General features: G+C 37.2%; 1 protein-coding gene across 6 annotated transcripts in view; it reads right to left on the reverse strand.

Moving 5' to 3' along the window:
* Positions 1-13,635, reverse strand: part of ZNF536 (zinc finger protein 536) — a 444,580-nt gene that overhangs the window by 70,811 nt on the left and 360,134 nt on the right. For all 6 annotated transcript variants that reach the window (XM_081963200.1, XM_081963203.1, XM_081963201.1 and 3 more), the window contains one exon: positions 5,038-6,600. In XM_081963200.1, coding sequence (XP_081819326.1) covers positions 5,038-6,600 — 1,563 coding nt within the window. The remainder of the gene's footprint in view (positions 1-5,037; positions 6,601-13,635) is intronic.

Consider the following 13,635-nt stretch of genomic DNA (forward strand, 5'->3'; position numbering starts at 1 on the left):
GGAAAAATGATGTCTACTAAACATCATAATCTGAAGTAGATAGTGGTTCACAGTCTCTCACCCCTAATATTTTTGCACACAAAGCACGCACACACACACACATAAACATGCATCCTATTTTGCTTATCATAAAGTATCTTTCAATTAAGAGGCATTCCTACAGCCAGCTTTGAGTCAATAGAAGCATTATACTGTATGCTAATATGACTTTCAGGAAAGATGGATTTCCTACAGTGTCCTGTCTCTCTCCAACTCAAAATCAACTTTTGTTTTAGGTTCATTCCATGAAATATAAAACCAAATCAAACAAAACAGAAAGTTATCCCACTGGATTTCACACTAAACTATTCCAAACTTGCTGGCTACTTCAACAATTTATATGAAGTGTAACTGAATGAAAGTATAGATTCCTTGGGCCATTAATGACCCTGATGTTGAGCTGAAAATAAAGTAAGATACAAGTAAGTGTGTGGGTGGGTGGGGGGTGTACAAGTCTGGGTCAACTGCCCTTATACAATGTAATATACGACTAAACCGTAGTTAGTTTAACGAAAGATACTGGAACCAAACCCATCATTATGTCAATGAAGACTCAATCATCGAAGCCTAAAGTGTCTAAAGATTGAAACATGTCAACTGGACCAAACTTTTTAAATCTGAGATGTTTCATTGCATCCCCTTTGGCCTGGATGATTGAGTCTTCGTTGACATGTTGCAACCCATTTTGAGGAGAAACCGCTGAAGTTGGTGTAACAAGTGTTGATACATGCCAACTATTATCTGACTCTCTGCCTAACTAATTTTGCTCCAACTGATGAAGTTGCTTGGAGGAGCAACTTATTTTCTGCTGATGCCCACGGAACCAGCAAATACATGATATGATCATAGTCTCCCAAAATGTGCAGACAAAACCTGAATGCTGAAAGCAGGGAAAAAATTGACTATTATGTAAACTAGTAACCATTGTTATCTGAGTTAGGAGTCAAGAGGATGTGATTGAGGGATGAGCCAATTTCTCTATATAGAGTATGAATAAAGATAGTATTCTGACTGATTGTTCCATCATTGCATTCACATGAATTGAATCATATATACTTAAAACTCATAGGGCCAATGAAGATTACATATAATTGGGGGAACAAGGTGAAATGAATGTGAGACATTCCCCCAGTTGTTATCCCAACTTAAATAAATGAATGCCTCTATTCTATAAATGAGTTTCATAATCTGGATTTGCACTATCAGGAACATTTTAATTCACCAACTAGAAATGAGCAAAAACATCATATAGACATTATTTAATAAGACCTCTATTTTATAACCTGAGATTCCAAATAATTGTGTGCCCCATCCCAAAGTGTTGGGTATGAGCACCAAACTAAAAATTGTTATCAACTTGTATTTATAATATCACCAAAAGAGAAATCCTTAATTATATTTACTATATTTAATTTGAACTACATTTAGAAGTGAATTGAATTAAAGCAATTTAATTAATTTAATTTTTTGTCCAAATTCTTCCCTCTACTCTTTTTATTTATTTTTTTCAACCCAACAGTATGTCAGAAATAAATTAAGTAAAGGAACTATCTGTCCATCTGTCCATCCATTAGAAGAGTAACCTGCAGAAACATAACAAAACCAGACCAGATTTGGTGTGGAGAGAGAGGTTGCTAAAGAGAAAAATTGAAAGAAAGACAGACTGAGTAAAAATAATAATAATAATCCAGGAAACGTTTTCTCCAAGACTTCCCTATTGAAAAAAACAGTTGGGTAAGGACTCATAATGTTGCCTTCTGCCCTATTCTAAGTCTCCTTTGCCCTTCCTTCCTGGTCACGTGACTGCGAATAGAACTGCTTTTAACAGGCTGGAAAAAAAATTGCAGAAGAATCTATTTTCAAACCTCTACAATATAAACCCTTTCCATCTAACAAGGATTCAAGCCAACTAACATTTCTTAACAAGTTGGTTGTGAAAAGATGGTTGATCTTTATTACGGGTAAAAAAACAACAACACCTTTTCACTTTGAATGCTCTGAGTTTTCCACTTGTGGATCCCATGTTTCTTAACAGCAGATACAAACCAAGAAAAAAAACAACATGGTGAATATCCATCATTGATCTACTGAACTGTGAAGTCATATTGAGTTTTGTCTGTACTCTATTTGAAGACAATGGGATCTATGGGATCCTAAAGAGAGGCAATAAGGATCGCATTAGCATCCCATTGGCCAAGAAGCTGATTGAATTGGGCTAAAAAGAACGTGGATGAAAATAATTGCTTAGTTTAGTGATATCTGATGTTAGTCTTCTATTAGCAGCTTCCAAGTGATTGGCTTCTTTAAACCTTCTAAACTCAACTCAAGCAGCAGTAATTTTGTCTTCTGCCTCCAACCCCCTGACCCAGGTTGGTTTACACTTAAATGATACCTTAGCTGCACATCTAATAACATGTTTTGAATGAATACTCATTGAAGGTTCATCCCTTATTACTGTTGTTTACGGGTGCCCTTAAAGGAAGCATGCATTTGGAGCACTAAACATCACAAAACACCAGCCAGCAAATATTTTCTGGTTTCTCTCAGGAAATCCCATCAATCTGCTTCTCTGTGATCAGACCAAACAATAATACTGTCCAGAGAGCAGCTGAGAAATATAGAGAGGAGAAGGAAGAGGAGGGAAAAGGATATGATACTTCAATGGAAGCTAAGATTAAACTTTGCCCTGAAATTAGCAACTCGGAAAGTTCCTATTTTAGTTTCTTTGGGCAGCCCCCTTTTTTTAGAATGATGAGGCGGAATAGCTATTAAAAGGAGAGAAAGTGGGGCTTTTAATTTGCATAACATTAACAGCTGTCAATATTTTTCAAACTGTCAGAAATCCCACAGTGGGCATTATTCTCCTACCCACAACCCCGTTAAAAAACAAAGAATTTGGAAAATCTTCTTTGCTCTGCATAGTTACGGATCCTGGGTTTAGAATGGCAAATATGATTGGTTCCGAGTTCCCAGAATATAACACATTATTGCTCCATGCAATGTGTAGCTTCAGCTAATTCTTCAAACTGTATATATATATCTATGACCTGATGCCTTAAATGTCAAGAATCCAGAAGCTCATTCCCCCCCCTCTCTCTCTCCTTTTAAATCAAAAATAATTCTCGTGGGTGAATTTGAGCACATCGTTCAGATGGCTTGCCAGATATATAGAAAAGGACTAGTTCTTGTGCCTCATTTGATCTATTTATTCTTCTAAATGGAAAATAAAGAATCAGAGAAAGGGAAACCAATTTGAAATCTCTCCTGCATTTATTCAATTCTAATCCCGTTGGGGTTTTTTTTAGTTTCCACCATGGAGACCTCTCCCCTGATGGAATAACTTCCAATTTAGGAACTCAATGGGGTCACATTTTTGGAACAAACACCATGATATATTTTTGAGTTATGCAGTCTGAAGAGTGTGGATTTGTGAATCGTAAACTTGAGAGGAATGGCATAAGTTGCCGCTCCAACAACCCACAGTATTTGTAAGATGCTTACTCTTGTTTTACTCATTGAGGCTCATTAGATGAACTTAAGACTGTGTGCTTTTGTTTTGTTAAGACTTACTTCTTGGTGCTGTGCTCTCAGGATTTATTTTGGATCTGACAAACTGAAGCATTTCAGTGCATGCGCAGCTGGTCTTCAAAGCATTCCTTTCATGATAGAAGGAGTGGTATCAATTTATCAAAACTATGAATGCATTTATATGCTCCCCACCCATCTCTAAACTGGAGCTGGAACATCAGATGATCCCTTCCTTTTGGGTAACAATCACCATTAACTAGGTGGAATGTTGACTCATGCTTTGTGCAGTTCTTCCTATTCTTGAAAAGTGTAAAATAGATATTAAAAGTTGGATTAATAGAATCCTGGGAGCTCCATGTTTGTGTCATTTTGCATCAGAAGGGGTTCCAGGAGGACTATGAGCCTATTTCTTTTCTGATGGGTTATATGGTGATCAAAGGGGGGGAGGAGGACATTTAATTAAAATAAGTAATGAATAAAAAAGGATATTAAATTTATCTGTGGATATTGGAGTCCCCAAGTGGTGGCTCTTCACTACGAGAACTTCCAAATCTGCCCACCATCAAAATCCCTCGGGCCAAAACTACATGGCAATTGTTTGTGTGTGTGTGTGTCACACATTGAACTTCTTTTCCCTGGCTAGACAATTTGTCAACCTCATATACTCAGACAATCTCGAAAAAAATATCCTGCCATTTGGTGACTCCAAAAATCATACCTCACTGCGACATAGTAACTATATAAATATACTCAAGAATAATAATGATTTGGGGTTTTTTACAATGTAATATATGTGTCTATCATATCCATTATATAATTTGATGATCACACTATTTCCAGTAATAAAACTGAAATGGTAAGTGGTTTAATTTTTGAAAATAATGAAAGATTCCTGCCTGATGAGGACTTTCAAAATTTCCCTATAAAAATATAAATACATATTGGAATAGCTGACTGGATTTTTTTTTTTTTTTAGTGTTATACCCTTACGTAACATAAAGAAATTTGAGGGGGTGGGGGAGAAAGCACATTTGGCTAAGGCTCAACAAAGTCTCCACTTTCTTTTCCTCAGTTCAGATGCTGAAAAGTTTGCAAGTTACCACATCAGTTTAATAATAAAAAAAAAAAAAACCAAATCAGAATGCTAAAACATTGGAGCAGCAAACGTCCCAATCACATAGTATAAATACAATCCTTTTGTATAATTGCTAATCTAATTTAAAAGTACATGGATGTAATTTTTTTTTTAATGGCCTGGACCAGATTAGAAGGCCACGCTCTTCCACAGAAGCACCATTTATAGTCAATGGAGGTCCATACTCTAGAACAAAGAAGACGTTTATCCCATCGTTTTTAGACATTTCTGAAAGCCGAATTTTCTAACAAATATAACTAAACTTACTTAGTCATTTTGTATGGGGTGGGGTTTTTTTTTCTGAAATGGTCTGAAAGAAGGATTCTAAAACTTACCACACAAGTCAGGCCTCTTGATATATCCACTACTTCCTGTGCTACTACTCAGTCCATTAAAGGCTGCTAAGCCATCAGAGCTGTAGGCTCTTAGGACCGACAGCATGTTTACTTGCTTCTCCAGGACTTGTGGGGTTGACGTTGGTTCGGGTTTCATGACTACTTGTGGGGCTTCGTGGGGGGAAAGCAGATTCAAAGTGTGCCATTGCTTTTCGGAAGATGGCAAAGGAGAAACGAGTCCTTGTGAATTTTTGGAGGCCACAGAGCTTGGTAGGCTGTCTCCTCTGTCACTGCTATCTTTGCTTGGATTGGGCAAGGGTTGGTTCATAAGGTCAGATTCGGGCTCAAGGTCATCCTCATCGATCATTTCTTCCTTGGAAGACTCCATATCTTCAGAGGATGCAATGTCGGACAGGTCATCAGTAGCATTTTTACTGATGGGGTCAGAGAGCATCATGGGTGGGTCATCTTCAGACTGAGTTTTCAGGTCCATGTCCGCAGTGGTGCAAGAATTGTGTGCTCCGCCGATGCCAGAGTACATGCCAAATTGTTTATAGAAGTCAGCGGCAAAATTATAAAAAGTGGAATCCATGTGACCAGGCCACGAGGAATTCTTTTGATCTCCAGGAGACTCCTTGGATCCCTGGTTCATTCTTTCAGAAGCATCCACTTGAGCTACCAGATTTGAAACGGCTGAATCTTTATTGGACTGTAAAGACGTTGGCAGGAGGTTGGCCTTATTTGTTGAAGCCATGGCCTCTCTAGGTTGGTCTTTACCATTTCTAATGGATCCTAAAACACCATCTTTGCGCTTCGCTTTGCCTAAATGATTGGCTTGAAGATGAAGGGCCATTAGTTCCATAGAAGACGTTGTGAAGGAGCAAAACAAGCAGCCGTGCCAAGCAATATTGTCTTGAACAGTAATGGATGAACCTGGAAGACTGCCGGCATCTGGCCTGACAGAGAGATCAAGAGGCTCATATTGCGATTTTTCTGTTTTTCTCTGTTTAGCGGGCACCTTGTCCTCACTACTCTCTGAACCCAAAAGTTTTGCGGAAAGGCAACTGGAGAGGACTTTGTCTTTCTTTTCTTTTTCTTTCTTTAAGGAACTGAGGACGAAGCTGTCCATAAAAGCTTGAAGAGACCCTTGGAAGTTTACTCCGTTTCCAACCATACTATGATATGCTCGGCCTAGGTCAGAAAAGCGGGTCCCTTTGGAAGGCGTGTCCTTCATATTGTCGGAGGAAACCTCGGAGGAGATACCAACTGAATGACCTGTGTGGTCTCCTGGGGAGAGCATTCCTGGGGACCACTGTTGAGATCCCATCCCACTTCGGAAATCTATGCCAGGAAGACCCTTGAATGCTCCTCTCAGTACTTCAGGTCTAACAAACATGGATCCTTTACTTGACGTTTCTTCTTTGTGCTCTTGACTTTGAGACTGTCCGGAGAGCGACCCAGCACCATTCTGCCGCTCCCGGTGGTGTCGTTCCAGGTGGTATTTCAATGACGCAGATTGGGTGCCAGCATAATCACAGTGGGGACATTTGTAAGGTTTCTCACCTGCAATGATCAAAAGGCAAATTTACTGGAGGGGGAAAAAATGTAACAAAACACAAGATTTCTATACTTGTACAACAATAGTGGCCACCACGAACCTCCCATACACACAAGGTAGTTTCTTCCTTAATATTAAATTAAAATTTTAAGGGTGTTTTTTCTTCCCCCTTTTAAACAGCTTTCTACAAGCTTGACACGCAATCAACCATCTCTTCTTTAACCTAATATGCTAAAGCTGCTTTAGAATTAGAAGCTATGATTATGAAAATGAAGCAACACCATTCCACATCTTGATCATTAAAAGTACAAGCAGAGGACAGTGGGTGGGAGGAGAGAGAGAGAGAGAGAGAGAGAGAGAGAGAGAGAGAGAGAGAGAGAGAGAGAGAGAGAGAGAGAGAGAGAGAGAGAGAGAGAGAGAGAGAGAGAGAGAGAGAGAGAGAGAGAGAGAGAGAGAGAGAGAGAGAGAGAGTATATAACAAATGGATGACTACAATGTTTTTCTGTATACAATAGCACTAAAATTTGTTTAAATTATACACATGGAAACCATTTTTAAAACCTAAAAATTTTATGGCACTGTTACGCAAGACTGAAATGAATGATTTAAGTCTTGCTCTGCAGTAAATCATGGATATAATTAGCAAATGGCATTCTGCACAAGTAATTTATCATTATTTGGAGGGCACCATTCCAGAAGGATGCAAGGATCTGCAGACCTGCTGCATTGTTTCCAAATAAAGAACTATAAATATGGTTTCTATAAAATATTAATACAATTTTAGTGCATTGCAACTGCAACGGGCTAAGAACATATAGTTAAGATAAAAGGTAGTCGATACAAATTAAAGAGAAAAAGAGTAATAAAAAGGTACAAAATAGATTCTGTTGCCCTGAAATTAATATTATCTACTGCTGTTGTTGTTTTGCAGTGCTTTAAATTTTCACTAATGGTTCCTCTATTGTATAGTGGATAAAATCTGTAATTTACCTATAATAAGACCTCTTTCCAAAAGTAAGAATTGCCTTAAGTTGCATTCTAAAATAGACACAATATTTTTTTTCGGTTTTATATTTTATTTTAGTGCAAAGCCCATATGGTTCTTTAATTTTGATTTCAAAGAAATGTAGGTGTCCTCCAGCACATATGTGAAATATTTACAGGCATTCACACATACACACACACACCCCCAGAAAAAGAAAAGCTTGGTAAAAAAAAAACCAGGAATGTAAATATATAGGAGTGTTGCTTGAGCAGCTATCAAATGATTCTTTAAAGACCTGGCTGCTGGACTCGTCATTAAAAGAGACAGCAGTCTGACAGTCTTAGAAGCTTCTTTTAATGGTGTTCTTTCAATAGCAATTATTTTTTTTCTGAGCAATTGAAATAACAAGGACATTTCGTTCTTCAGAATAGCCATCTGTGAACTGTGTATCCTAACGTTGTTTCTTCGTTTTCTGCTTCTCTCCTCTGTCCCCATGTCAACAAAAATAAATAAATAAATGCATAGATAACATAACTAAGCTTCGTTATTGAGTTGTTACTGTCCTTATGTATCACTGATGATGTTACCTAGTTAGAGTAATGAAACGTCTGCAAGAAAACAAGCAAGGTCAGAGAGTACCAAGGATTGTGCCCATATTGAGTTGTACATTACACAAACACACACACACACACACACACACAGGGAGAGAGAGGGAGGGAGGGGGAGAGAGAGAGTATCTGTCTTAGTTACAGCTTCATAGTGCTTTACAGCCCTTCCTAAGCAATTTACAAAGTCAGCATATTGTAATCATTTTACCAACCTCTGTAGGATGGAAAGCTGAGTGACCTTTGAGCCAGTAAGGATTGAACTCCTGGTAGTGGGATGCAGAGCTAGCATGCACTACTTCATTCTAACCACTACACCATCATGGCTCTTTATTCTTATGCAAATATGTTCATCTCCTTCAATTATGGCCTTCAAGAAAGTTGGACTGGCAGCTCCTAGAATTTCTAGGTAGCAAAGAGATTTTCAGCAGAAATCAGGGAGTTATCATCCCAACCACATGGGTATTTAGTGGGTGCCATGTTGGAAACTGACACACAGTTTAAATGTAGATCTCTTAAAACACAAACATCAAGACATTCTAAGTAGTTTCAAGAAAGAATGGTGACAAATCTGGAGGAAGAAGTTCAACACGTGAACCTCTCCAGGGCCTTTTAGGGAAACTAAAAGGCCTCTGACATTTTTTGTGTGTGTCAAATCCCACCCATGTTTGCTCATTTAACACTGCAGTTTTTAATGATTCATTCTTTTGTGACTCAATTGTTTCTTTCTGTTATTTCACTGCTTTTCCAAGTTCTATTCACTGAAGTACACACCAATAGCCAACAGTTAGTCCATCCGGACAAAACGTCCTTCTGAATTTTGTTCTAGTTCCTAGCTTGAAGGCATACAAGGCACTTAGCAAAATGTGAGCTATACGACAAATTTTAATTGAATAAAATTTGAATTAAATGCATATTATTCTGCCTGCAAATGCAAAACCATCTCCAGTCAAAATGTGCATTAATGTGGAACAGGGATAGAAAATATTTTTGAAAGCAGAATTAACATGAGCCAAAAATAGATGCAGATTTCCTGGTAAGGATTTGTATCCAAAATATTCAACACATATAAAAGTACTATCTTTCCATGACTGTCTTAAAAGGTGAATATGTATTGTATGGTTTGTAAAGAAGTGCAGAGTCCAAACTTTAAAAGACAGTTGAACTGGGCAATTATAGGAATTACATTTCAAGAATGTTTGGAGGACTCATTCTAATCTATAGAAGACTGCCTTACACTGAATGAGGCTATTTTATCATGTATCTCAGATCTGTCTGTGTTTTAGTAAACAACCTAATGTTTTGGACTGCAAATCCCATAATCCTTTATCATCCGCCATGCTGCTCTAGGCTGCTGGGAGTTGATCAAAATAGGGGAAAGATGCCACATTACCCATTTAACTGTCCAGTTTTAATTAGAGGTCTTCTCCAACTCTGTCTGGAAAGTGGTATCCTAAGGCTTTCAGGACCATCCTTTATCCTCAAGAATTAAAATTACTAATATATCACTGAATAAGGAAATGAACAAGTAGACGTCCCTTGGTAGATTCTAACACACATACTGAACACTCTGTGTGCATTTTTTAAAAGCCCTTCAATCAATTAATAAGATATTGATAATCTATTTCATCAATGGCAAAAGAAGGTATTTCAGAAAAGAACTGCCGCATGCTTTAATTACTTCATTATTCTGCCTGTTCCTACTCAGTAATTTCTTTTATCATTCTAATCACTCACTTCACACTTTTGAAACCAAATGGAATATCAAAGGTTCTGTGGGATTATTTTTGGATCCTGCACATGTTCCCCACATAGCTCATCTGTTTGTCAGAAACACCAATTGCATTTTGACTCTTTTTACTCCCTTGCTACCCATGAAATATGCAAACCAAAAACAAAAGGGGGGAGAGATATAGGATTCTTATTTCCATTGCATTCTGTTCTGTTGCAAAACTAGCTGGATAATGTTTAAACCTTCCTCGTCATCTTTCTTTTCTTCTTCTTTTTTTTTCTCATGCAAAGTCACATAATTGAATTTAAATCCTATCCTGAATATGTATTTAGTCTCTCTATATATTTTTTACATAGTTAATATTAGAAGAAATAAATATGGATGCTCCTTAGCTCTGAAGCTCTAGTACATTAATATAAACTGTACAGCCATTTTCCCTAAAGCATATATATGTATATACAGTATGTTGCAAACCTGAAGAATTTTTACACAGCTGCTTATTGCTAAACAGCGTCTTGTCCAGAAGGGGACAATCTGTGTCTCTAATTGCTGTCAGTGAAGCTGAGATTCATTATGTGACTTTCCCATTAAAATGTGAGCATTAATTTGTATAATGAAATATCACCCACTGCAGCGTTCATTAGCCCCACTGTATATACCACATTGTTAGCTACCTAGAAACTGTAGTTAATTCCACTAATGGATATTTCCCTACTTAGTGTTTGGTAGGAAAATATATACTGTTAACCTTACCTTTTAAACTTTTTAAGATTATTTAAATTCAATCAATTATTTTCGACAAAAGTTTGGGATGTCATTAAATCGAGGGAAGGTGAGTGGTATAATATTAAGGATGAAGTTATCTGGAGAAACATATAGGAAATGGGGTGGGGGGAGTCTTTTTAGCTCAATTTTGAATATTATTTTTTTTAAAAAAGTCAGTGACAAAAGTGTTTCTGATCCTGGTGCATGAGGCCATTTTCTTCAATTATGTTTCTAATCCATCTTGCCTCTGTAAATACGGTTAGTAGATATTTCCAGGAGATGGCATGAGTTGAGTTTATTTCTGTCAACGTCATACTGAATATTCCTTAGACACATGACAACTATCTGTAGCAATTTTAAGAGGCTGTAATTTCCGATTAGGAACAATCCTGTCCATCTGTTTTCAACTCATAGATCATAATCTGAACGCAGGCGAATCACACCAAGTGTAAAACAACTACTTTGGGGAAGGAAGGAAGAAAAGTGTGTGAGAGAAAAAAGACAGAAAAAGAATAGGAAAAAGTGTCTTTGTTTGGAAGCAGATTTAAGAAGCCTATTAAGAGAGCTATCATTGCCTAGTCTTGAGTGATATTGACATGTCACAATATTACTGTATGTGGACTGCTGGGGACACAATGGCAGACTGAAGAGGAGCTGAGGAACATTGTGGAACAAGAAGTAGTGAACGGATCAGCACCTCACAAATTCTTCACACAGAGGCTTCCCATAAGAAGACCATAAAACAGTTGTCTCCAAGGGTTTTTTGCAGCTTTGGGGCTCAAGGGAAAATCAACTTTCAAGCCTTCATATGAACAAAGAAAGAAACAAAAAGTGGCCTTTTAATTACAATGAAAGATTATGAGGAAAAAGTATTTATTTAGCCTGTCCGGCAGTCTGTCTATCATCTGTCAGTGTATTGTCTGTCTGTCTGTCTGTCTGTCTATAATCTATCTATCTTCTATCTATCTATCTATCTATCTATCTATCTATCTATCTATCTATCTATCTATCTATCTATCTGTCTATCTATTTATCTATCTCTATGTATCTCTTTCTCTCTCTAATCTCTCTATCTATATCTATCTATATCTATCTATCTATCTATCTATCTATCTATCTATCTATCATCTATCTATCTATCTATCTATCTATCTATCTATCTATCTATCTATCATCTATCCTCCATCCTCTATCTCTATATCACTCTCTCTCTATCATCTATCCATCCATCTATCTATCTATCCATCTATCTCTGTCTGTTCGTCTGTCTGTCTGTCTGTCTGTCTCTCTCTCTCTCTCTCTTTCTGTGTGTGTGTGTGTGTCTGTCTGTCTGTCTATCTATCTATCTATCTATCTATCTATCTATCTATCTAATTTATCTATATCTGTCTATCTATCTATCTATCTATCTATTATCTATCTATCTATCTATCTATCTATCTATCTATCTATCTATCTATCTATCTATCTATCACCACTCATCTCACACAAATGACATTTGGTTGCTTACAACTGAATATATAAAAACAATAAAATACATACTATAAAATAAAAAATAACCATCATAAATAACCATCAATAAAGCCCTGAGACCATCTCTATCACTCTCGTGAGAGCCCAGTCCTGGGAAGAAAACCAAGTTTTTAGGGCCTTGTGAAAAGACCAGCAGAGTCTGACAGTCCTTGTTTTACATGTAAACATTTGAACAGAATGAAATACGTATATATAACATGAATGAATTTTTAGTGTACTCTAGATTACGTTTCCTAATCCATTCTCCTCAGTGCTTTGCAGCTGCCCTACTAGATACATCTCTTACATTCTTTTCCTCCCATGGCCTCTAAGAAAACCCTGAGGGGACAGCAGCAGTGCAAGGGAGCTTTTGTCTCAAATAGTTATGAGGAAGTGTCTAGTGATTCTCTTCCTGAGTGTAATAGGTTGCAGTCTTGATAATTAGTCAACAATGTTTTCTTCTTTTAAAACCATCCCACAGAGTGGATGAGTACATCTTGTAATAGCGACTTCCATAGCTAATGTTGCAATATGACTGTGGAAGGAGGAGTCTATCTGTCACTACTCCTGAACGAATCTGGATTCTAATACTTGGGGTGAAGGGAAAGAAATACATTAAAATTTGACTTAAAATATTGATATGTCCCTTATGCCATTAACATGATTGGGTGAATTACTATTTCTTTCCATTCGCCAATATTATTCCAAGGGTAGAATTGGAGTGAATTCCAATTCTAAAGTGATTATAAAATTGAGGGGGGAAATGCTTGAGTGTTTAAACCTTGCACAAATAGCCTTCAGCTTCTGATCAGTGGTGGGTTGCCAGTTTTTTTACTACTGGTTTGGGAGCGCTCGCATCCATGCGACACTTCTGCGCATGCACAGAAATGTCTGGGCGAGTGGGTGGAGCCTCCCAACATTGCTACTACCGGTTCTCCCAATCCGGGCTGAACCAGGAGTAATCCACCTCTGCTTCTGATCCATTGGTTCTTTATCTCCCTATCACCTTTCAACTTATGTAGCAATTATTTAATTCCTTACACATGTTTGTTCTCAAACATAGAATGTTTTGTTATGTTCATGCATTTTTTTCTAAACAGAAGAACAATGAAGACATGTGTGCATCTATTAATCGAATGCAAAATAAGCAGTTCCTTCTGGCCTCTACTTATAATAAATATTTGCCATTTCTAAAATGCTTTAAAAACAGATTAAATATATTCCTTTCAGTTTTGTATTTTTTTGTCCTTTCACTGAAGTTTGGAAGAGAACAGTCTGTTTTTGCACACACAGACAAAAACCAATTCAGTTTAAATCAAACTCTTCAACCATAGAAGGACATGTAAAAGAAAATAGTTTGCAAGATTGTCCCGTATTAAGTTTTACAAAATCAACATAGAAAGATCTTTCAATTATTTCAATAGTCTCAATGTTTCAGTGA

The sequence above is a fragment of the Natrix helvetica genome (genome assembly GCF_964273705.1).
Source record: "Natrix helvetica genome assembly, chromosome: 10".
NCBI classification, from domain to species: Eukaryota; Metazoa; Chordata; class Lepidosauria; order Squamata; family Natricidae; genus Natrix; species Natrix helvetica.